The sequence below is a fragment of the Coturnix japonica genome, chromosome 4, assembly GCF_001577835.2.
Source record: "Coturnix japonica isolate 7356 chromosome 4, Coturnix japonica 2.1, whole genome shotgun sequence".
NCBI classification, from domain to species: Eukaryota; Metazoa; Chordata; class Aves; order Galliformes; family Phasianidae; genus Coturnix; species Coturnix japonica.
In genome coordinates, this window is record NC_029519.1 from 49,319,346 (window position 1) to 49,345,619 (window position 26,274).

Genomic DNA, 26,274 nt, shown 5'->3' on the forward strand with positions numbered 1-26,274 from the left:
TCTGAAAATAAAAAATGCTATTAGATGATCACAGTCTCTACAGAGGACTCTGAGTAAAACGGGATTAATCAGTATAATTACTTGCATTTACACATAGCCTACCTTGCTGAAATAGGAAAGACTCTTACCAGTTTTCTGAGGTCCTACAACCAAGAATTTTGGTAATCGATCACAGGTTTTCTCTTTGGACCAGATATCTCTGTGCCGTTTGTCATCACAGGGATTCTGAAGTAGAGAACAACAACAAAGAATTTTACTAGTAATCATATCAGATAAGGCTCTTAAATTCTGTTTATGTTGATTACCAATCTGCAAATGTTCTTACAAAAAAAATAAATTGATTTTCCTTATGAGTGAAAAAATGTTACATTTAAAAGAATTATTTCAATAATTCAGAAATATATTTCCATGTGTGACAAGACAAGAAACTTCTTTTTCTTTTCTTTTCTTTTCTTTTCTTTTCTTTTNTCTTTTCTTTTCTTTTCTTTTCTTTTCTTTTCTTTTCTTTTCTTTTCTTTTCTTTTCTTTTCTTTTCTTTTCTTTTCTTTTCTTTTCTTTTCTTTCCTTTTCTTTTTTTCCCTCCGTGGAAACAGATACTTTCAAACAAGCATGTAGTCTCCAGAGAAATGTCAGTAAATTCAGGAGAATTATGCCAAAGACAAATCTGATCCAATGTACTCAAGATATAGGAATAGTTCAAAATTGATCAATCAGTTACATACAAATTAAGAAGACTAAAAATGTTAATGAATTCTCTAACTACTTTTCTTTTTCATTAACATAACAGGTATTAGCTGCAGTTTTTAAACTAAAAGAGAAAATTAATTATAGTTTAAGGATTTCCATTCACATATACATCTGCTGATCCCCTAGTTCAAATCAGTACAGAATACTGAGTCTGAAGCGAGTCCTGATAACAAATATTTATCATTTGCTATCTACTAGGGGGATTCAGCTTATATCTATTTTATGAATACTTCTTGCAAGTAATTTTTGAGACTGGTCTGCTGAGACAAAGAGGATTACCAAGGCTGAACAAAATAAAAAGGTAGCTATTCAAGTTTATGCAAATTACAGACATAAGACACCACTTCCAGTGTATGTTAGTCATTGTTGCCGGCAAATTTCTCTGCTATGTTATTGTAATTATTCAAGTCCTTTGGCTACAGGCTAATTTCCATTTTCTAAATTCATGTTCTCTTAACATTATGCAAAGATCTTGGCATTTTTTCCACTAGTTCAATGCGTTATTCAGTAACAGCATGAATTTCAGGCTTCACATTTAAGACCAAACTTGCAGTCTCACATTCAGATTCTTACTAAGTTGGCAATTCAATATCCAATGCTAGAAAACATTTAAATAAGCAAATATAAATGCATTTTAAAGTTTGATTTAGTAATACTTGCTCTCAAAATATTTTGAGTCATCTCAAAAAGCGTCACCACAGAATCCATGTAGTGACTTAGATTTCTGTGGTACTCAGACAGCCCACAAATTGATTGAACTGTCACTGAGTGGGTGGAAGCAGAACAACATTCCCAGTTCCCACAGTAATTTCTCTTTAGAGACTGTGCTCTTATCACTGGGTCACTGGCTGAAGAAACCATGTCAACTGCAATGCTAGCACAGGCTGCAGCTTTAGCACATTTCAACTTCCTGATACATTCAATTTGGTCACTCATGAGAAGTGGCCTAATGAAGAAGCACAACTGACAACATCAGTGTATTAAGTGCTGGTCAGGTTCTTGCTTGGGCACTTCTCAGCTTTCTGTGAATAACTTTCTACTGTATTTATGCTTGGTGAATCAATTTTTGTATTAAGGTAGCCATGGTCTTAGTGCTCTACACTCTTTTTGGATACACTCTTAACACATTTGGAATAAAGTTCATGTTGTTAATGGTCAATGGCTAAAGTATACACAGACATCTCTTTCAAATGCCTAATTTCTGCTAGTTACGAAAGAAGAAATAACATCAGCTACCTTTCCTGCATTTCCCACTATTCTACAAACAAGTCAAATCACAAATAAAATGAATCCAAGATAATCTTTACTATGTGTATTATTAGCACACATTACTTCTGCAACCTTTCTGTGGAGATTAAAGCAACTGGGAAAACTGCTTGGATTGAAACCCAGTATTTAAAAATACGGCTTTTATTCACAAGAAACTGAAACAAAGAAATTCAGAAACAACAAAAAAAAACAACATCAAGACAACTTTATTTTAAATTTTTATTATTATTTTTTAATCATTTCATCAGCAATTCTGCCTACCTGCCAGAGTGGGTCCTTTTGCTCAGGGAATAGCTCAAAGTACTTGCGAGCCAGTTGAACTGGAGGCAGAGTCTGCAGTTGCAGGTTGGTCCAGCTCTGCACAAAGTTGGCCAGGTTCTCAAAAGTGTACAGCCCCAGGCGGTCATTCCCATAATTAGACAAGTGGGTCATGAAGATGCTGATCTTTAAAATAAACACCAAGAAAGTTTGCATTGAGTCACTGTGTCACTAGATGGCAGTGCAATCACAGATAATATAAATCTACTTTGCATTCTGCTCTTATTTAGAACCTCATGTCTTTGATCACATCCATACAGATCTTACAATCTTTGCTCTTCATTGAGTAACATCCTTCTCCTCAAGTCAGCTCAGTGGAATCAGTGAAGAAAACCATGGGAGAGGCACCATGAGCTGTGTGTGAACTAGGAAATGCCACCCCAACCCTGGGGTTGTAGAATGTTCACATAATCTTTAAGTAAATTCACTTAATGGAGAACACAGGAAAAGTATTACCTGTAGGTTTACTTCATGTGAGATACATATACGTTAATATTAGAAAAGCAAATTCTGTTTTAGCGGAAGAATTACAGCAGTTTAATTCTTGCTGCTCCAACTGTAACAGGATATGTAACCCACCACTTCTACGAAGCTAGTCCTCAGACTCTGGGCAGATAGTTAAATCATATGCAGAAACAGAAATAGAAGCATGACCAAATACTTCCAAAGTGCATTAAATGTTCCCCCATCCAAGCAAAAAAGCACCAAGCATCCTTCACATCTCTGTCAATTGTAAGGCTGCTTCTAACACCGCACTGTGAAATTGTGACTTGGATAAATCCTCCAGTGCTGCAACATCAGCTTCAAATGCACACTAGCACTCAACATGGAACCAACGTTTGCCATCAGGTTTCTTTCCAGAAGGAGAGAAAAATAAATTGAATGCACATAAACTGTACTGCTGAGCAGAGCAGCAATACAGACTGTCAGAGTCTAAGGAACGACTGCGGACTGAAACCTCTGCTTTGAAAAATGATCTGGTTCTCAATTTTTACTGATGAGACGTGCTATTCTTACACTGAAATCTGTGATCTTTGGCTTCTCTAGGAGGTTTCTTTCTCCCTCCCCCTCTTTTTTTAAATAGGAAAGCTATCTCATGACATATTCTCCAAACTCGGTTCCATTAAAAAATAGAAACTCGACTCTTTTTATAAATAAAACTGCCAATGCCTTTAATGGCTTATTTCTATTTCAAGTGAGACTTGAAGTAACCACTTGAAAATGAAAAAAGCTCATCAAAACTTCAATTCTGAAGTCACTTCAAAAACTGAAGTAAATATTTTGTAAAGGAATTCCAGCCTTCAGTTTCAAAAGGAAAAAGAAAAATGAAAAATTAGAATCCGTGGCATGTTCTTCTGTTTTGGACTATTTTAATCACTGGCTTCTTGTGATAGAAAACTTTACAACTAATTTTCTTGTACACCTCCCTGTAATGCAGTGTATTACTTGCAGTGAATTATACTGTGGAAAAGATGTTCCATCAATAGTGTCATTTGGTGTCACCTCCTTGGCTAAAAAAGTAAACAGAGTATTTCATTTATTTTGTCTGACTTCAGTACAATTAGGAGACACATATTAGTCATTAGGACATAATCTTTCATTTCAGACAGCAGTGTCTTTGTGTGTGTGTGTGTGTGTGTGTGTGTTTTTTTTGTTTGTTTGGTTTTTTTTTGTTTTGTTTTTTTTTGTTTTGTTTTTTTTTTTGTGGTGTTAGTTTTTCTATTTATTTTTCCTCCCCTGAATACTCCCTTTTGGTAACAAATAATCAGCATTTTGCCAAATCTGCAACCTTCTTAAGATCCCCTTTTTATTTTAGTTCTTAAAGCAGGAACAGACCAGCCACTGGATTGTCATTCTCAACAAGGAAACAGAGTGGTTCTGTAAGAAAGGTTAACTTGCTTTCTTGACAACCTCTTTCTTTTCCACACGAGTTGACCTCTGACTTTTATCAAGTCAGTTCACCTCATGGCAGCTCCCTCCCTACATGCCAAAAACTTCAGCACTGCATTGAAAGAAAAAGCAAAAGAACTTGAAAAGATTCCTAGTTCGGGGAAAATATGAATTATTTTTTTTCCCTGAAGGGAATTAATTGTAATTTGAAGTATATTAGAAAGGAGGCTAAAAAATTGTTTGGATGCATCATAATAAATCATTTCCATCATACAAAGCTGTTACAAGGAAATGCAGAAATATCAGAGATTTTAGTTCCAATTATGCAGCCTTTTTTTACATCAAACAATTTATGGTTAATTGACAAAAAAAATGGAAGATCAAATGCTGTTTTAAAGCACTCACAACTACACCTTGCAAAGGTACTTCCATGCAGCATCAAAAACATAACAGATAACTGATTACCTTCCAAGAATATGAGAATAAATTTTTTCTCCTCCAGTTGATACTGTGCAAGCAAACTCCCAGCACAATCACTACCACTGTGCAGAATCAGCGAACAACAATCCTGTGCTCATAAAACAACCAAAGACTGCTGACTGTACTGGGTGTATGTGGCAAGGTCTTGGTAGCAGGGGACTACAGGGTTGACCTCACTGGGCAGAGCCCTGTAGCTGCCCCAGAGCCAGCTCTGGCTACGTTTCTCTGAGAATAGAACACTTCATATATCACACACTTTTACAGATAGTGGCTTAGTCTGTGATGCCAACTTACCAGACACTGCTGCTGTTTTCGGGGCACTCCTGGTGGCCTGATAACAACAGCTACATGGCCACGGCATCAGAGAGATGGACAAGCTTATCCATGTCTCCCCAGCTACAGGAGAATATGATAGCCAAGTACCATTTGATTGGGTTGCACCCTGGTGTGGGTCCCATTGCAAGAGATGCTGAGTTGCCAGATATTTCCTTGTACCAATTTGAGCAGAACTCAATTTATCATTTTGTAGGGCAACACAGATGCTGGAGACTTGTGTAATTGCCTTTCTATTTACAGGTGTGCAGTTTCACATTCAGACAAAACAAGGTAACTATTTTTTGCCTTCTGTATTGAGTTATGATACTTTGTTTCATGGTATCATATATCATATCCCAACTTTTATTCAAGCAAATTCCAAATAATGAGGATGATCACTTTTCCATGACAGCTAATGATCACTATACTACATTACTAAAGATTTACTCTCTTAAAACTACAGATTGGGAGATATAAAAGGAATCCTTTGAAGGCATCTCAGAAGGCTAGACTAGTAAAAACCACTATTTGTTCAATAATCTTGCACCCCTGGGCATCGCCATATAATATAAATAGAGCTTCATATATTTCTTTATTCCTTCTTCAAAAGAGAAGCAGCTGTGAATGGATTTATATTTACTCTAACAAGCATTTTAGCCTATCTTTCAGTTAGAAAGACCCCATTTGATTTTATTATTTTGATTCCCCTTTTAAAGCTATTTCTTTCCGGGCATCTCAGCATTTTCTTTATCTGAGTGCAAGAAGGATCATCCTTTTTAGCTGTTCCTCATAAACAAACTATCATCTTGGTTGCACTTCAATGCACTCTCCACGGGATTTAATATCTTTCATGAGGGGACTGAAATGGAATGCAGACAATATTTAAAATGATGGTTTGGGACTAAACCAGGCCTCTGGGCAGCAGCTCCTTTTTTTGTTCCCACCCATCTTCAGATCAGAGCAGCAGAGGCGCTCTCCTGCACTCTGCATTCTCACAGAGCCTGGCAGACAGCTGGATCCTTAGTTCCTTTCAGCTGCTTCTCAGCACTTCTGTATTCCTTCCTCAGAATGAAAGGGCAGAACACTATTTCTGTTTTGCTCTCCCCCTCATTATTATCCCTGATGATATTTGGGATTCTGGCTAGTACTGAAGAGATGCAGGGAAACAAGGACAATCATTCAGGAGGAACAGCCTTTATCTTTCTGAACATTCATTTTGTGTTTCATATTTCCTCACTACAACATTTCCCAATTAGAGGCAATAGCTTCTAGGTCAACAGACTGCAAGGAAGACTGGGATTGAGTTGCCACTATTAAATTACATATATCAAGAACAAAGAAAACAATAAATGCTTGACAATTTACACCAACCAACCAACAAAAATACACAAAGAATTATCCAGGTTGTAGCAACGGAAATTAGAATCACAGAATCTTTTGAGTTTGGAGGGACCCTTAAAGGCCTTTTAATGAAGTTAAACACAACAATTTAAAATGAAGTAAAAATAATGTCTAACAATTGGGTGATAATATAATAACTATGGGTAATAAAATAAAACAAACAAAAAAAACAAACAACTTTGCTAGGCACAAGAACAGATAGATTACCAATTTAGTATATTGTTGCTATTGTAGCTGCTGAACAAATATTTACAGGCCACAAGAGTATGCCTAACTCTCGGAACACCTATATTCCAATTAATTTGGCATTGTGTACACTCCGTTTGCAGTTCTGATACTGTCTCCATATTACTCTGAAGAACTTAGTTTCAGGTATTCAGAGACTCTGGAATATCAGGCTTTGCTCCATTAGACTCACAAAGTGATAGAATAAGAAATTAGATCACAGTCTGTGGTTGAACATATATTATTAATTGGTTGAAACATATTCCCTTAAGATCTGTATGCTGCCAGAAAAGCCGTGTTCAATTCCACAACATAAATATTCCAGCTTGCATATCACTACTTGCTCCTAGGCTATACTGCTAGTTCTGCAGCTGCCACAGATCTACCCACTTGCAAAGACAGCAAGTAGGCTAGTTGAATTTGATTTACATAGCAGTACCTGCACTATAAATGTGATGGAGCCAGGGAAGATTTAGGAGATCAAACAAAATTACATATTTAGGGTAGTACTGAATTGTTGGTCTGACAGTCAGGAAACTTGAATTTATTTCCAGCTTTTGCACAAAGTTGGGTGCTGTTTTATTTAGCATTCTCCAAAAACTGTGACTATGCTTGTGATGCAATTTCCTAGCTGGTACCAGAGTCTTATTTACAAGGCTGCTCAGGAGGCTCGCTTTACTAACAGCTGTAAAACACTTCTACCCAGCTTTTCATTTGAAAACTTTTTAGAAGGGCAAAGTTTTCTTCTTGCCTGCTGTTCTTCTACTGCTGGCACTACCTCTAGATAGCATGTCTATTTTTCAACCTTTTCTGGTGCCCATTAATTTGCTTCTATATTTTGTCCATATCACCCCCAAAAAGACCACTCAAGCTGCTATGGGCAGATTATGAAGCGCAGACAAAAGAATACTCATATTTTGCAGTCAACCAAAATGCCAAGCATAATTGACTTCCCTCACCTCCCCAGTTGATGGCAACTCCCCAAGCTCTTGTTGGAGCTCTCCAGAGTTACTGACACAGGAACAAAAGAACAGAGAAGAGGTGAAACTGTTGAGCAGAAGCTGCCTCCTTTTCAGTCTTTACTGCCTCTAAGTATGAAGATGTGGAAAGCTGGACAGATGGAAATGGAAAACTTGAGCCTGACTGCCTTTGCTTTTGTATTTTTCTCTAGTTCCAAAGGCTGGCTGTCGGTCTTGCTTAGGGTCACATTAAGATCCAGTAGGTTCTGCTGATGCTCATACAGACACTCTCATTTTCAGCTCTAAAGGAGATAACTTCTCCCTTGTTGCAAGTCAGTTAGCTTAATAACAGTTCTACTCACTGTAACTTGGGAGAGTTAGAAATTAAAGGAAAATAGTCAGAATGGAGTGCATATGAACATTACAATTATTTTAAGACCAATCAGGCATAGAACCTAAATCATGAAGTCTTTCAATCAATATGGCAGTAAATACATGGAGATCACACAGCTGGCTACATATTAGTTTCATTATTGGATAGTCAAACACTTCAAGACTTTCACCAGATTTCTCTCCATGGAGCATCATCCTGTTTTTTCAGATCATAGACACCCACTACTTTGTAAGAAAGTGCACATAAGTGCTGTGCAATTACTAAATTTTGTGTTATTTGTTTTTCTTGGAGGCAGAAAAGATATAGGAGATTTTTATGAAGCGTGATTTGCCTTACACATCCATCTGGTGGGACTGCAAAACTCCTGATTTTTATCTTCCATACTTAAATGAAACATATCCTGGCATATCTGGGACTACGTCATGAACACATTCTACAAATTTAAATCAGTACAGCTTAACTCATTGATTTTAATGGAAAATAAAAGGCATAAAATACTGTTTCAAACCACGTTCTCAGGGAATTTGGCCTTATATTACAAAAAACTGGGTTTACCAGATTATGTGGATTCTAGAATCAAAACATCCTCCATATGAGGATTTGAAAACTAAAGCAAATAGATTAACAAATTGTCTCTGGCAATAAAATCTGATGGACTAGTAGAAAGCAGATGAGAGAAACTGCATTTAACAGCATCAGCCTGCTTCTTAAGCTTTCTTTTCATTAGTGAAATGTTGCACTTAGAAAAACAATAAGCTAAGAAAAAACAAACAACAACCAAACCTTAAAAAAACCCCAACCAAGCAATGAAACTGGTAAGCTTGCCCTGCATATCGCCTGTCTTATGTTGAACAATGTCTACAGAAGCAGATGGCAGAAGATATGAATGAGGAAAGCACTACACATTCTACAGCAGAGATAAATGTGAAATGTAATCCTCTATGAAAGTCTTCCCTGTACTTAAGGGTAATATAAAGCATGAACACCTACATGGAATCTGTGTCTTATCAACTACTGCAGTCGCAAATATCCAACCAAATTCAATTCTGTGGTTCAAATTTAGGTTCTTAATGTGAAAAACAGTCTTATGGAGAAAGATCCTGATATGATTCTCAGTTAAATTATCACTATAATTTAATTGGCTGGTTTTCTTCTTCAGGATCTCTGAAGTGAGTTCACTGCCTAAGTTCTCCATGAAATTTCAGTGTTTTTTTAAAATGCCTTTTCAAATATAATAAGTACTGATCATTTGGAATTCCCTTCAAAGTGGAGTTTTTTAGATCTTTGTAGTCTTCTTCAGTCAACTGCTTCCAGTTTTACACATAAGATCAAGTCTGCAGAAGGTTCTTGATAGTCTTAGATTTCTACAGTGTCATAATACATATCTCCATATTATTTTCTCCCCTGTCCTTTCCACAAAATGGTAGTGTCTTGAAGAATAAGAAACATGGATATACCTATCTCACAAATAAGAATGGCAATGAGAAGAAAATGCTATGATCAATTAGTACATGTTCCAGAGAATACAAAAACGCACTGTTAACAACAAGCAAGTTATTTCAGACAACAGTGAACTCATTCTCCCATTGTCTGTGTAGGGCAGTGTAAGGTAACCCACCATTCACATGTCAATTGAGGTTGCTGGCCAGGCAGCATTTAGGAGAACAAGAGCTGTTCAATTTGTTTGTTCCTCTGTAGCCTCCATCAGCTGCAGCTATAGGTGAGTGGTCCTTTTACTTTGAACATTCTGTGATTGTCAAGTGTTGATCTGAGCTGCTCTAATAGCTAATCTCTAATTGCTGATCCAGTGGGAGTACACGTACATCATCAGGGAAAATGCTGGAATATGCAGTGCTGTCTTTAGTTGATTTCTGTCTGGTACATTTTAATTCTAAAGGACATTTAATGGAAATATGTTTTATTAATTAAAAACTCCACTGAATATTGCAGACAGAATCTGGAGTCACCGAAAATTCTAACAACTTCATCAAACAAAACACTTGCTGAATGTTTTAATACCAGTAAAGATTCTTCATTTATTTAAATATGCCAATTTAAATGTTGCAAAAGTCAGTTGGGATTTATTTGAGAATGATTCTGGTGCAGCTAATGCAAAATAAACAAACTGACAGAGACATAATCTTTTTTATAAGGGGATGCTGTATTTCACAAAACTAGCAGCAGGCTTGACTTACTCTGCGATATGCAGTTAAGCACAGCAAAGACAGAAGCCTGCTATTGTTTAGTTCAGTCTCCTTTTAATTGACAGGATAATCTCTTCTTGTGACTCTCTTAATATAGTTTCAATACCACTTAGAGGCAGTTCTACCTCTTTGCCAGCTGTCTCCACTGACATCCAGGTTCCTTCCTATAAGAAAGTTTACTAAAGCACTGAGAAGCTGGAGAAAAAACAACCTCGTGCTTTTACACACATCCATTCCTCTAAAAGTGCAATCCAGGTTTTCCTTGTAGCTTTGCCACAGACCTCCCTGGAAAAATCTGTGCAAGTCACACAATCCTCCTGGTAAGGCGTTATCTAACTGATAACATGAAACAATTAATACCTGTATACTAACAATACAGGGCTGCTGAAGGCCTTTTTTTTGTGTGTGTGTGTGTGCATGCAAAAAATCTTGTGCAAGATCCTGATATACTATGATCTTGTCTAAGGGCCACTGCAGTGAACAGGATCTTTAACAGAAGAAATGAATATTAAATATTATTCTAGAAGTAGATAACAAGGTTTAGTACTTTGTGTGGTGTTTTTTTTTAGCTTCATGGCACTTCAGCATTCTGAATGGGAATGGACATCATTTTACAGCCACTATCAGATCACAATTTAACAAGCACTGAAGGCTCATAAATACATACCAAATACATCTTTTAGTCCGCAAGATTTGCTACCAATTCTTATTAGATTAGATACCAATTTCCCACATTACCAGTAGAGATCATTTGCAGAGCAGGATTTCATTTGCACTCTGATGCTTTTCTTACCTGCAAGACCTCTGACTATAGAATGCCCTGAGAAAATGACAACGATACTGACTCTCATGTCAAAAAGCTCAGAGATTCACATATGGTTTGGTGCTTTTATTTTTAGGTTTATTCTGCAGTTTGTGATTGATTCGAGCATACTACAAGGAAGCAGAGCCTCTCATGTGAATAGCTGCCATTACAAGACTACACTGCACAGAAAATTGGAGTATTATTCTTAGGGGCATTTATTTCAATATAGAGTAGTACTCAGTTCCTAAAATAACACTCTAACAATTTATAATTTAGAAACTATTTTCACTTTCAATTAGTAATCCAAAATAAACCAGGAAATGTAACAAAGGTCTTTGTTAAGATTTGCATTTAATTTCTACCTATATTTTACATTAAAAAGAAGAAAAAATATTTATTTACTCTGTAGATGACACCGTAATGATTTCTAGTTAATGTTTCTTCTTCATAGGTTTTTCACCGGTAACAAAAAATGTTTAGAAAACATCTTCTAATAGAATTTTTGCATCCTCTGAAAGGTTGGATGTTTCATGTTAATTTCTTCAGAGAGCAACCCTGACAGTTTTAGGACTGTCAGTTTCATAGGACACGAAGGCCTATGAAATTCAATCTTCCATTTTATAATTTGACAAATGTATAAAACCCTGACATGTGAATAGGGGTACAAGTACAAAGTGGTACAAACACAAGTCCCACAAATAAAACATAAAACAACCAAAGATGCAAAACCTGATCTCCAACCTGGTTACCTGCCACACTAATGCTTACAACTTTACAAACTGTTCATATGCACATATATATATAAATCCCATCACATCATCTTTTCAAAGGCACTCCTTAAAAAGATCACAACAATTCATATCCAGCATATTGTGGTATGACATTCATTTATAGTTGCATTTAGGAAAAAAAACAACAACAACAAAAAAAAACTTCCCTTCTTTTAGCCTGCATTATATCAGGGATGTCATATTTCTCAGAAATATGTGATTGTACAGTCCACATAGCATTGCATAAATCAGAAAACCTTGTCTGAGAGGTCAGTTTTAATGCAACTGGCCTAATATGCCATTTTGAAGTACTGTACTGCACTACCCTACCAATATTCAGTAGTTTTATAGTTTGTTTATTCTATTAAATATAAATGAAAGGTTAAACAGACACATTAATTCAGTGTACTTATTGTGCAAGTAACTTATTGTGATCTTTTCATTGAAGCTTTTATAGAATAGCAACTGAACATTCTCAAAACAGGTTTAAGTGCCAGCACTTCTTGCTTGCAACTTTCTCAAACCAATGGGTGTTCTCAACATTCTGAGAGTTCTAAAGAGTGGGATAATGGATTTCACCTGAGGCACTTGTCTCACAGTAATACCAGTTCTTAATACTTCTCTTAAAAATTAAATTTCACAGCTCTTATTTCATGCAGAAGTAAAACAGAACAATAAATATTTCTACTACTATGTTACTAACAAAACAGTATTCAAAAACGTTGGGATTAATTTTGTATGACTAACAGAACATACACAATATTATATTTTAAATTCATTAACTGAAAAGGCAAAAGAGCTAACTCCGTGAGAAATCATTACTATATGGATATCAGCTCTGATTAGCCTTGAAGCACTTACTCAATTCTCATTTTACTAATTCTTTTTAAATAGGTTCAAAATGACATTGTACTCACAGGATTGAGAACCACCGTGAAGAACAACTCTCCACCTTGGATACTTTTGTCTAGTTCCTTTGGGCCTCCAGGATACTCTTTGTAGAAAATAGTGTGGGTGAATAAGCCACAAGTTTGCCTAGGAAGCACCTGAATTTAATTTAAAAAAAGCAACAAAAGATTCAAGAGAAATTCACAAACCAAAACTGTCCATACATTTCATGAGATAATAGCCAGAAAAGCAACACAACTGATCATGTTCCTTAGTGATAACTACTTTGTAGTTTTGGCATTGCAACATTGCCAAAAGTCAACAGTGATTTAGTTGAATCAATACACTGAGAGATGAATGGAGTTTACAAAAAGAAACAGTGGTTTTATTATGAGCTATGACATCCAAAAATTCATCATGTTTTCTCTGAAACTGGAGATTGATCTCAGTAGGCATGTCACAATTAAGCAGCTTCCTTATAATAACTGCATCCATATTTCCCACTCTTAATGTGTTTGAAGTCTGAACATCAAAGATTTCTAAAATTCTAAAAGAATTTGAAATGTAATCTGAAATACGTCAATCTATTTCTATTTATCAGTTCCACCTTTTATTTAAAAGATAGTTTTGCTATATTTTTAAATTACAATTTGAAATCATTTTCTTTTGCTCAGGTATCACCAACAATAGTAATTCCATGCTGATGTGATGAATCTTACTGATATTTTTCTTTCTTTCTTTCTTTGTTTTATGGATTTTATTCATATTGTAAGAAACAGTTTCTTTTCACTCAGCTGAGCTGGTTTTATAAGACCAGTTGCAACAAAATTAGCAGAAACAAAAGCATGTATTTTTAAAGACATGCAAAGAATGTATCTTTTGAATAAGGAAACCTAATAAGTGCACTTCCCAGTAGAATTTCTAAATATTTACTCTCAACCTAAGACAATAATTTGCTGCAGAATATTTCAATTACATCTATTTTTTTATGGAAATTCAACAGCTGAAGATTGATGATCATGTATAATTCTTAAACTGAGACTATCATCAAATCACAGTATCACAGAATCAGAGAATCGCAGAATTATCAAGGTTGGAAAAGACCTAGAAGATCATCTAGTCCAACCATTACCAATACTTCCCAGCTAAATCATATTCATCAACACCACATCCAAACGTTTCTTGAACACTCCCATGGTCGGTGACTCCACCACCTCCCTGGGCAGTGCATTCCAATGCCTGACTACCCTTTCCGAGAAGTAATACTTCCTAATGTTCAGCCTGAATCTCCCCTGGCGCAGCTTAAAACCATTCCCTCTAGTTCTATCACTGATTACATGAGAGAAGAGACCAACACTCAGCTCACTACAACCTCCATTCAGGAATTTATAGAGAGCAATAAGGTCTCCCCTGAGCCTCCTCTTCTCCAGGCTGAACAATCCTAGCTCCCTCAGCCTCTCCTCATAAGGCTTGTGCTCCAGACCCCTCACCAGCTTTGTAGCCCTCCTCTGAACATGTTCCAGGGCCTCAATGTCTTTCTTGCAGTGAGGGGCCCAAAACTTTTAGTTTTGGGCTAAAATTGTTTAGTCCAATTTAGAACATTTAGTAAATAATAGTTAAAACTTCTAAATTGTGCAGTTCTCTTACTTGACAGGTACTTGAGCTTTATAGATACTCTTTCTTTTGCATTTACATTTCTCAGCATCTTTTGATATTACACCAGATGCTGTGATCATAGTTTGTAAATTCTGTGTTGTCATAAAATGTATGGAATTCATGTTCTTGTTCCAAAATTGCATACACTTTTTAAAAAACTTTGGATTTCACTGATGAAATATCAGAACAATTCTTTATAGACACAGAGAATGAAGATATATTGGACAGGAAATACTTTGGCAAGTCTTACACAACAGATTTATTACTGGATATATTTATCACTATAAGTCTGCGCATGTAAACTATTAATGTGTTTGCCCTGGAGAACTGAAAGTCTGAGACTCCTAAACAGGTGGTTTTACACAACCATTCTCAGTAAATTGTGTTTGGCCCAATGTCCTTTTTCTTTGTGCTAAATGCATGTCAGTGTGTATCTTCAAATTCTATGTTTAACAATAATTTATGAAAGAGATTTCTGGAGATTCTCAGTCAATCAGTCTTACTCAAGTGCTCTACACCCTCTGAGCATAACCACAAACACTTTTTTTCCCCAACACACCATTAATGCTTTAAGGAGAATAAACTTTAGCTTAAATCTGTATGGTGTCAGTTTCTTTCTGGATATCTGCAGATCATTTCATCTATAATTCACCCCAAAATAGAACGGAACATTAAAACTTTGACATATTATTATTCCACTTAGAAAAGTGGTATCCATGGTAACTGGAGGACAATATCAGAATTAAAAGAGTAGCACAGCAACAGACTCGGGCTATGGCACAAGACCTTCCCAAACTGTGGCCATATCCAGAGGTATAGCATGGTACATACACAAGTATCTTGTTTACAAGTTTCCTACATGCTCCAAAAGAAAGTTACTCAAGCAGATATCATCAAGTATTTCTGCAAGTTGTTATGAAACAATCTGCAGATGATATTCTCTGAATTGGAAATAGTTTGTGTCTCAGTGACCCAAAGATATTAGCATAATGCCTTCCATGTTGGTATTCACGCTTTAGGCAAGTACTGCTGTCAGTAAACTACACTGTGAATTATGTAATACAGAAAACTTGTGTGATTTGATTTGTAGCTGTGTCAATTGTGCAGTTTCATAGCCTGATGGGGAACCTTCCTTCCCTTCACCTTGTAGGTATTTGCCCTGCATCCAGATTGACCACCTGGGCCCAAAGCCTAGCCGGGGGTTAAGTAACAGTGCAAAGCACAATTCACATTTCTGTGTGATAAAAAGCAAAATAAGGTCAACTGTGCATAGTTCAAATGGAAGAAAAAATATTCGTGCATAAAGATCCAATTCTCAGATGGAATAAACTGGCAAAATTATTCTGCAGTTAATGGTAGTGTGTAAATTTAAAACCTGCTAAAAATCTAACTAATTCTGTTAAAACATGCAAAGTTGACTACTTTCTTGAGACCTCTGAATCAGTATTTAACAGCAGAAACAGAACAGTTAACAGTCTGTTAACTGTTAACAGCAGGGTTCCTGGAAACCACCTTCTTTAGCAGTAGCATCATCAGCAAAAGACCGATTTTAATTAACAGGATACTGTCAAACATAACTTGCAACTTACGCAAAACAATACGTGTTTTATGTGTTACAGTGAGAACTTCCAGGGTATGCTTTTTCCACATGGGAATAAAGAATTTGTAAAATGCAAGCACAAGGTCTTGCACATGGGTCAGGGCAATCCCAAGCACAAATATACATTGGGCAGAAGTTGTGTGGTAGCAGCCCTGAGGAGATGGATTTGGGGGTTTCCATTGATGAAAGACTCAATATGAGACAGCAGTGTGCCCCTGCAGCCCAGAAGGCCAACTGTATCCCGGGTTGCATCAAGCAAAGCATGACCTGTAAGTCGAGGGAGGTGATTCTGCCCATGCTCTGCTATTGTGAGGCCCCACCTGGAGGGGGGGGGAACCAGATCAGGGGCCCCCAACACAAGAGGGACATCAAACCATCGGAGTGGGTCCAGAGGAGGGGCACAAAGATGATCAGAGGGCTGGAGCACCTTCCCTGTGGGGACAGGCTGAGAGAGCTGGGTTCTTCATCCTGGAGAAGAGAAGGTGCTGGGGGGAAATTACAGTGGCCATCCAGTACTTGAATGGGAACCTACAGGAAAGTTGACAAGGGACTTTTCATAAGGGCATGTAGTAACAAGATGAGGTAAAATGGCTTTAAACTGGAAGCGAGTAAATTTAGACTAGGTATCAGAAAGAAATTATTTACTGTGAGCGTGATGAGACACTGGAACAGGTTGCCCAGAGAAGTTGAGAATGTCCCCACCCTGAAGGCATTCAACACCAAGCTGCACAGAGCTTTGAATAACCTGGTCTAGTGGAGGTGTTCCTGCTTTCAGCAGGGGGCTTTGGAACTAGATGATCTTAGGGGTCCCTTCCAATCCAAACCACTGTATGATACTAGGAATGGTGGTAATATGATCAGAAATATAACTCACCATTATATTTTTGTGGATGAAGCCTCGTCTATACCGTGCAGGCTTCAGGTGTGGGTATTCTTCTGTGCTAGTAACTCTGATATTCCAGACCTTTTTCCAGGCATCATAAAGTTGAACATGCACTGGATATACTCCAGAATGGTGAGGAGCCACTGCATAGCCCATATCAGTTGGAATACCATGTTCCTAAAATAGAACAACAGAATAACTGCTTTCAAAAAAAATTAGAAACAGTATTTTGGCATTTCACTAATCCTTTGTGAGAGATTGAGAATAGGTCTGAAATATACAATAATTGTGACATTACAATATGTTTTGGTATCTAACAGTGATGGAAGGCAGCATGGTGAAGATGAAACACAGGATTTTGAAACTTAAGACTTGAATACGCATTTTTACATGGAGGCAAGAGTGATATAAAAACATTCTATGCTGATTTCTATAACCAGTGCATTAAACACTTCTGAATTCTTTCAAGTTCTGACAAGGAATTTGCTCACAAACTAAGTATTGAGAGAGAAAAGCACTGGCACATACACAACAAAATGGCATTTGGCACTTACAATTAAAAAACCCCATGATTTTCACTGTATGTCCCTACACAATTACTTAGTTGAATTTCACAAAAGATCATCCTATTTCCCCTCTAGTCTGCTAGCAGCATAAAATCATATTCAAAAAACAACCATTTTAGTGTCATCTAAATAAAAACTGTGATGTGTAAAACTGAAGATAATAAGCAGATATTCTAGAATAACACCTTTTGTAGTATATCTGTCATTTTTGCAGACTTCTTTCATTTAACTGACCTTGCAAGTATTCAAGTATTACTTTCTCTTGAGATTCAATGTATTTTCTTTCCAGCTTCTGGTTTCCAACGTACTCTAATGAATTTTGACACTTTTTCTATTTTCTTTCTAAAGAAGAGCACACAAGCACATATTTCTGCTTACCCATACAATGTTCTATAGCAATATTTTAAAAAACTGCCTTTGCAAACAAAACCTTTGCATTATTTAAGAGTTGTATTTTTTATATATATAATTCGTACCATCATCTTCACTATATTTTCCATTTACTCTTCATGTGAAAAGATAAGAGGTAGGTGATACTTGGGTTCCTTCCTCTGAATAAAACAATTACTAAAGAATACAAAAAACTCTTAAGTCTTATCTCAAAGAAAAACGGGCCCATGACCTTAGAAAAATAATCTTCCTTCATCTTTTCCGGAGAGGTACTGCATGAAAGCTGATGTACTGGATGGACAGGAGAGCAAAGACAAGAAAAACAGGGTACACAGTTTAAAAAGTGGTGTGCTGAAAAACATGGGAATTGTCCCAGTTTTTACATAAGGGATTTAAAGTGAAAGGAAATTAGGTAGACAAGAAAGTAGTCTTTCTGACAAGAAATAAAAGCCTGAGCAGGAAGCACGTTCTGTAGGAAGTGCTCATGACACACTACGAGGATGCTGAACAGACCCCACACAACACAGCAATGAAAAAAAAAATGGAAAGAGACGTTATTCTTCTGCCCACATTGAAAAGTTCCTGTGCTACCTGAAGTACTGAATCTGCACAGCTTCATTTGTTTCCACAATCACATGTTCACAAATATTTGGTACGTAAGCCAAATGGCGTATAAACAACTCACTGCATGGAATACCACATTACAGCAATAAATGTAATATATAAAAAATGCTGCATGCTTCACTGCTGTCAAAGTAACCAGGTACAAACAGATACTGTAATTTAAAATACCCAAGAATTTTATACAGAAGCTGTGATATTTTTTACATCACATCTACTGCATCATCTGTGTTTCCAGTCACATAGTAGAAATCAATAGTGCTGCATGTGCTTGACACTGAAATCCAAACACACCCCTTCCTTCCAAATGCTGTAAGAGATTTTTATCTTATTTATTTATGTTTGCTTTGCTTTCCAGAACAGTGAATCTCTTGAATTTCACTGTAGCTTTCATTTCAGATATCCTTTTCCTTACATGTTCCTCAACCTAAATGGGTAGACTGTCCTTGAGTCACAAATACTGTTAGGTGCATAGAGGGTGAAAAGCACGAGTTTTTGTACCCCTAGGTGTTTGTATGTTCACACACAAATGAAGATGCACCTACACATTCTTAATGTTTATTATTTGTGCTAAGCTTAAATAGTCAAGATTCAATATTATATGTATCTAAGTAAGATTTGATAGCTTTACTAACAGCTCAAAACTAAGCTAATTCACAAAGAACAGCATTTGTTTCTGCTCCAGAAGAACATGAAAAACAAGAAAAAAAATGTTGAATATGCATGGGAAGAAAGCTATTGTTTTTTCACAGTATAATAGTGCGTTTAACATAGAGATATGGTTTAATCTCATTGGAGAACCCTCATTTTTTAATATTCAAAATACAGTTGTAATTACTAATTCCCTATGGCCATTTACAGCACGCTAGGAACACAAAATGGGACATAAGATTTTATCACCCTGAGGCTGGCATAGCTTTTGGAATTCTGATAAGGTCTCAGTGCTCCTCAGTAAGACCAAGGCACCACTACACTGATCATACCACACCCATGGTGCACATAACACGAGGCTCTGCAGCTAGAGTGTAGTATGCATAATGTGCCATTGTAGGAAAGAGTAAGATCTGGCTTTGGTTTTTAGTGCTTGGGAGATAAAAGAGTGGTGACATGATCTGTTACACAGCTTTATACTATTTAATTCCATCACAGATATTTAAATTCATCTTCCTTTTATCTTAATCTTTTCTACTTCACTTAAGCATGCATAAACATCAGGAAGAATAATCTTCACAGAACATGTAAGAAATTGTATTCTCTAATGTCTCAGTCTTCCTCGTTTAGCTCTAAATAAATGTCTGGATTTTAAGATTCCTTTTTCAAGTTTTACAATATGCAGAAATAAATAAGTAACCAATATCTTTTATTCTAATCATGAAATCTATCATATTTGATGTATTAGTAACTCATTGATTTCAGTCACTAATTCCCAAGTTGAGTATTTCACACACACTATGCACATTTAGTTTGATAAAGCATCAGCATTTTCAGCCTCTTTCAAATAAGGAGAATACTGATCTTTGTTATTAAATTCAATATACTTTAAGCAAATGAAACAAGTAGCAGGCTATTATGCAAAGCTTCAGACATGAAAAAAGTTTAATATAAAATTTCTCTATTTTAACAAACAAGTTGTGTTTTTAGACGTATTCTGACATAACACTTCTTTATGTCTTTACATTCAACCCGTCCAACAGTCTCCCACTGCTATTAGCCCTCAAACCCTATTATCTATGCTAAACACACACCTAAATACTAAAATTTCCATTGAAGTTTTCCAAGAGACCAGTGAAAACAGCTGAAAAGCATTTATGGCAGCAGATCTCAAGTACAGGCATTGTGCCATACTCTGCTTTTGTCTTCCAGACATCTGTTAGTTGTTTACACAGCTTCGTTGCTAAAACATACTAGAATGTTTCCAAATTTTATGTATTCTGTCCTGCTTCTCTTAAAGTGCATTAGTCAGGGCACGGTGGGAATGGTTGATACTCAGCACGCTCAGGTAGTTAGAACATAGACAGAGCAAGTTCATAGATATGTTAAGAATTCTCCAGCTCCTACCAGCACTGATTTTCCTAAAAAACCAGAAATAACGATTTTCTGAATACATAAACTCAATATAAAAAGCAAAAATAATACTCACTAAGGCAAATTTTTTGTTGAGGATCATCTGCTCCACCAGTGACGACTCATTGTGGAAGAGATGAGGCTGCATGTGACTCCACATGTGGGGAAACCACCAAAACTCATCCACAGATCTCAACAGCAAATCATCACCTTCATCTTCCTCCTCAGTGCCTGAAAATAAATAAATAAATAAATAAATAAATAAATAAATGAATAAAATTAAAAAAATTAATCCTTGAAGTCTACATTACGATCTTACAAGTGTTGGAAGATATAAGATGGAAATGAGAAAAACAAAAATTGACTTTTCAAAGTATTAAGGTTTTAGAAAGTACACATATTCCTCTCCCTGGAGTAACCATATCCAGGTAAAAGATTAGGTGATCCATTTTCACAGCATACTGAATATACAGTATAGTACTGTCCTCATATTCATGTGCTGTATCAATAACATCAGAAGCTAAGAGACAGAAGTTGAGAAATTGCATACAAGAGTGTTTAGGATAAATGAAAATATTGCAACTCTTTATTAGTATTCCTTATCCAAATTAAATTTGTTACCTATGGTACGTGGAAATACTTTTTTTTCCAGCAGCCTTTTGAAAACATTTTGCATAACATAATAGTTTAATCTTCCTTCTAACTCTCACCATTACAGTTACAAACTGTTGAGAGGTTCGCAGAAACCTTCATCTTCAAATGTACCCAAAAGGATGCTGCAGCTCACTGAGTTATTTCTCAGTCTCTGAATCTTCCTTTTCAGGTGCTCTCCTCATCTGTTCCTAATGATGCAGTGCCCTGGAACAGACCCTGCAGCAATTTCTAATCACTGTGCTGATTAATAGGAATTGCCTGGGCAGCAGCATGTAACTGTATTGCTCTCCTACACCTCTCATGCTACAACTACATCAGTAAGTAAGATGGTGACAGGCCTGACCCTGAGCCATTTGGCCAATCTGATGCTCATAAATTCCAGTCAGCAAGAGAAGCAGCTGCATCCCAGCAACCTGCTGGGAAGAGGTTCTTCCTCTGCTCCCTCCTGGGGTGCACACAGGAGTGTGGGGCTGGCCTAGACTAAGAGCACTTCAGAGACTGTTCCCTTAACTCAACAGCAATGACCACTGCCTTTAGCAACATGTCTGCCCTTCAGCCCTAAATAATTTCCTAGCAGAGACTTAGCCTATGTCTCTGACAGCATTTCAGGGCTGGGAAATACCAGGGTCTAATGAGCTGACAGATCAGGACAGAAGCTCCTGAACCCCTGAGCCCAGATATTTAAGTCTAGTCCCAGTGCACTTCTATTCATAGGCTAGTCCTGTCAAAGACTGTCACATTTAAATAATTCCTTAATGGGTTACTTTATAAAGACTGCATGAACCAAACTTTGAAAAATTACAGCTTAACAATTTTCACTGTGTTCCTGCCTGCTGCTAGGACACTTATTCTTACTCCTTCCAAAAAAATCAAAACAATTTACAAATCCTTTTTCTCTCAGTATTTTGTAAATCTAACTCTTTTCCAGACTTTCAGCCTCTGTTTTCTCCATCGGTAAGGCCTTACTCTCACTAACCCTATCAACTTTCTCCTTTTTCCACCAAAAAACCTTGTCTGACGTTCCTTCATTGTTGAAAGTTCCTCTTTACCTCAGAAGGAACTAAAATAATAAATGAGGCAGACATATATAATGATGTTTTGATACCTGTAGTATCATTAGATTTTTTTACTCCATGTGAGACTAATTGGTTCTATGTCATGTTCACTTGCTACCAAGGAATGTAACAGGAGTGGTTAAGGGCTGTAAAATAGCCATGTCATGAAGAAAATCTTTCTTCAGGAAAAGAAGAAAGCCTCAGGAAGAGATGGGCTGTAACAAAGATAGGCTCATCTCATTGAGCTTACAGCTGGTAACTGGGTCAGTTTGTACTATAAACTTGCAATATCTTTGCCAAATTTCGGTCAACCAAATCAAGGAAACCCACATGCATGCTCCATCCAAAGTATCTGTGCTGTCAACTGAAACAAAACAAATAGTCTTGAAAGTACTGTTGCCTGCTGAGACACTGGCAGGTGATAGGCTTGGCAGCCAGGATGTTTCTGCCAAGCCAATCTAACCAAGAGAAGGGAAGAGGAAAGGACAGGAATGGATGTGGAAAGTGATCCATTGAATGTAAGGGAGTTAAGGACTGTCAGTCTCCTTGAATTGTGCAGGTTACACCTGGAAGACAGAAGTCCTTGCAAGTCAGGGTGATCTCTGCTGAGCCCAGAAGAAATTTGGGGAGGGAGAGTGCTTCTGTTCAGTTTTCAGCTCTAAATAACAGACTTCCTTTTAACATGGCAAGAAATTATGAGCAATGTACACAACTAAGCGCAAGAGGAGTTATGCACTTCCATCTTCCATTCAACATGCAAACCAATCAAGCCTATGCAAGTTCTTTGCATCTCTGTTTATGAATAAATTCTTCTTTTTTGTTTCCTATGTTACCTTTTCTATTTTCATGTTAAAATTTTTCAACTATGACATGGCCTTGTGTTGTCTTTTGACTCTCCTTCAGGTTCTGATGTTGCCCTATTTTTCAAGTGTGCCTTTTTCTATTTGTCAGCAGAGACTGCCTGCTTCTTCTATATGAAGTCCTAATTAATACCTTAACTTTTACTTCTTCATATAGCTACAGTGGTTGAAGTATTACATTATTTCAGTGGATAAAATGTATTGCTATAGTAGAGATCAAACTAACCAAACAGACGAACTTTGATTGCTCAACAGATTGCTCAGTATAGTCAACAGAACATTTCATTTGATTAGTGCAATTTATCACAACAACAGGTCAAAAGGAACTGAATTTTAATAAAAGGCAAGGAAGAATTCCATCTATTTCCCAGTGCAGGCAATGCTGCAGATGTATTTATAAACTCTACCTACATGATCAGTAGCTCAAACAAAGGGTTAATCCAGCATAACAACTTTAGAAGAAAAATATTTATTTGATATATCACATAAATTATGTCCCAGAGAAACATGGAAGAAAGCATAGTACAATGAACACCACCAAAATGAAAGTAATCTTAGTTTTCCATTCTTACCTGTGTGATAAAATTTTCCTGAAAAGCCCAGATTGAAAGTAAAATTTGTAATCTGTGTTCTCAAAAGATTCTGAGTGTCAAGCAAGGCCTGAAAAATAAACCAACATATAACTGTAGAAAACTACACTTGGTACAGAAATTAGATGTAACAATGTAAGTAGTTTTAAAGGCATACATCTTCCTATTTTTTTCCTCTATGTAAAAGTAGCCCTTTATATGTTTTAATTATCATTAAAAGATTAAAGACAGCATGCAAACTGCATCATTTCTCTCATAAACATGACTCTCTACTAAATAACGCCTTATTCCCTGGATCATTAGATTGGGAATCAAAGGCACATACCACAGAAAAACTTTCCCTGATAAATCACTTCTGAGTAATCACTGCCAGGACCAAAATTCTGATCTCTTGCGTCCCAGACCACTGCTCAGGTAAACAGCATTTATTAGGGTTATGTTTCTCTAGATCAAGTCAAGTACATACATAGCATTTTATTCACAGTCCAAAATGTAATGAAAAAAAATCCAGAAAGACAGAAAGAAGCTAAATTAAACCTATTCCACATCAAAGCACTTAATCCTATCCCCAAATTCTGACTCATTTCTCAGACAGTTATGATACTGTCTGTCAGCATAAATGTACTTTCACTAAGTTAGTACAAACAAAAAACAGAATGTAGAAAGGGGAAAGCTGTTACTCATCAGATACAGCTTCAGTCTTTGATTTCAATATGCTTTTCTTGATTTATCACTCCCAAGGTTTAAAGATTACTTTAAAGAGTTATCTCTCCAAATTCTTCTACTCTGCTGTTGTTCACCATTTCAGTTCTCCAAATTTTACTAAACCCAGCTCCCCGATATAAAACAAAAAACATGCAAAACAACTAAGAAACATCTAGAAAGTAACAACAAAACTTAAGCATAAACAGCCTCCTCTAAAAGGACACGCAGAGTGCACATTCCTCTTCCTGCTTTCAGGTGAGCATTTAATAGCTGCTTTTTAAAGATCACTCAAGAGTTTTCAGGATTTGTGAGTGCATACAGCACAGCTGCAGGGCCACTACAGCACACACATCCAGGAATAGGTACTTGTGCCGACTGCTAAGTAGTAATGCCTTGGAAAGGAAGGGAAATTTTTACATTCAAGATCAGCAATGGCTTTTCAAAGGCAGCACGCACTGCACTACTACTGTAGTAATAAACTGGTGAGAAATAACACCACTGTCAAAATTAAGTACCTCTGAGCATGTTGCAAAATGGTAAGAGTTTAAAAATCACAAAAACATAAAAAAACCCACACAGAATATTTTCAAAGGTACAAAGATCGAGTAGGCATCCCACTTTTGGAATTCAATGACAGATCGGTACCTTGAGAATAAGGCTCATATGGACACTTACATTTTATTAGAGTTACAGAATGGCTTGGATCAGAAGGGACCTTAGAGCCCACCCAGTTCCAGCCCTGGGCAGGGCTGCCACCCACCACATCAGGCTGCCCAGGGCCCCATCCAACCTGGCCTTCAACACTTCCTGGGATGGGGAATCTTGCAGGTTCTCTGGGCAGCCTGCACCTCACCACTGCTAGCAACTTGTCAGCAACTTAACCACAATAATTTTTTTTAACCAAGAAGCCAAAGACAACAAAATGTTAGCACAGAAGTTAAGTCCAGCTTTAGATATAGCTATAGCATAGTTAGATTACAGTTTCTTAAAATACAGCCCCATTTCACAGATGGAGGTGATACTCACCTTTTCGGACAAGCTACTGAGCACACAAGTTCTTCTTCAGGCCTTTTATAGTGTTCATTTACATCACTTCTAATGAAACTACAACCTTTATCTGCGATGTACGTCAAGCTTGTTTCCTTGAACTATCCTACCTACAACATTAAAGTGGTAAAACCTAGGAAACATTAACAGTGACTCTCCAACACCCACAGTAAGAGCAGCCTGAGGCAGCATGCCCAGAGGTCATCCCCATCAAGAGATGACCACACACCGCAGCACATACCCTGTTTCTGCTCTACTCTCCCTCTGCAGTGCTCAGCCTTTCCACCTACTCCCACTGGGACACAGCCAGGAGAGCGAATGCAGTCATTCTCCAGTCATCTTACTACCCTGTTCATCACTGATCGAAGAGCCCCTCACCTCCACAGCAGCAACATGGGCTGTGGAAGGCACAGGGTGAGGCCATGCCTTAGGCCTCAGCAAGTGGATAAAGCCATGGCTCTGCCTGGCTCTGGAAAGCAGGTACTTGAGGGAGCTAGTTGGTAGCAAGAGGAGAAAGTCCTTCTTGTCCCCATCCTGAGAGTCTGCAGAACTTAAGTGCAGTTAAAAACATGGGAGGTAAATGATACAGCTACATGCTTCTTACATTAACACTATGCAACTTTGAACTTGAGATTCTGAGTACAGCTTGACAGCAAGATGACATGAATGGGTTGCAAAGCTCTCTTCCTTGGAACTGAGTTCAACAGGCCCCAATGGAAGAACATAACATTTAGAAACCTTCAAAATATCATTCTGAAGGCGTTTGCATGCCAGGGAAGTAGGTTCCTCAGCAGCCCAGCAGGTAGGCAGATTTTTGGATCTTTCTGCACCATACAACTTTCAAGGAGTTTAGGACAGAAAAAAACCAACATTACACTCACAGTGATAAAAGTTTAGTCACACAGGCTTTGGGATAAA

At 37.1% G+C, this 26,274-nt stretch overlaps 1 protein-coding gene across 4 annotated transcripts in view; it reads right to left on the minus strand.

Annotated features, from left to right (window-relative positions):
- Positions 1 to 26,274, minus strand: part of LOC107313570 (bifunctional heparan sulfate N-deacetylase/N-sulfotransferase 3) — a 66,520-nt gene that overhangs the window by 13,911 nt on the left and 26,335 nt on the right. For all 4 annotated transcript variants that reach the window (XM_015861926.2, XM_015861923.2, XM_015861924.2 and 1 more), the window contains exons 3-8: positions 23,587 to 23,674; positions 20,522 to 20,676; positions 16,796 to 16,981; positions 12,695 to 12,823; positions 2,278 to 2,460; positions 129 to 225 (exon numbers count right to left, since the gene is read on the minus strand). In XM_015861926.2, the coding sequence (XP_015717412.1) occupies positions 129 to 225; positions 2,278 to 2,460; positions 12,695 to 12,823; positions 16,796 to 16,981; positions 20,522 to 20,676; positions 23,587 to 23,674 (838 nt within the window). The remainder of the gene's footprint in view (positions 1 to 128; positions 226 to 2,277; positions 2,461 to 12,694; positions 12,824 to 16,795; positions 16,982 to 20,521; positions 20,677 to 23,586; positions 23,675 to 26,274) is intronic.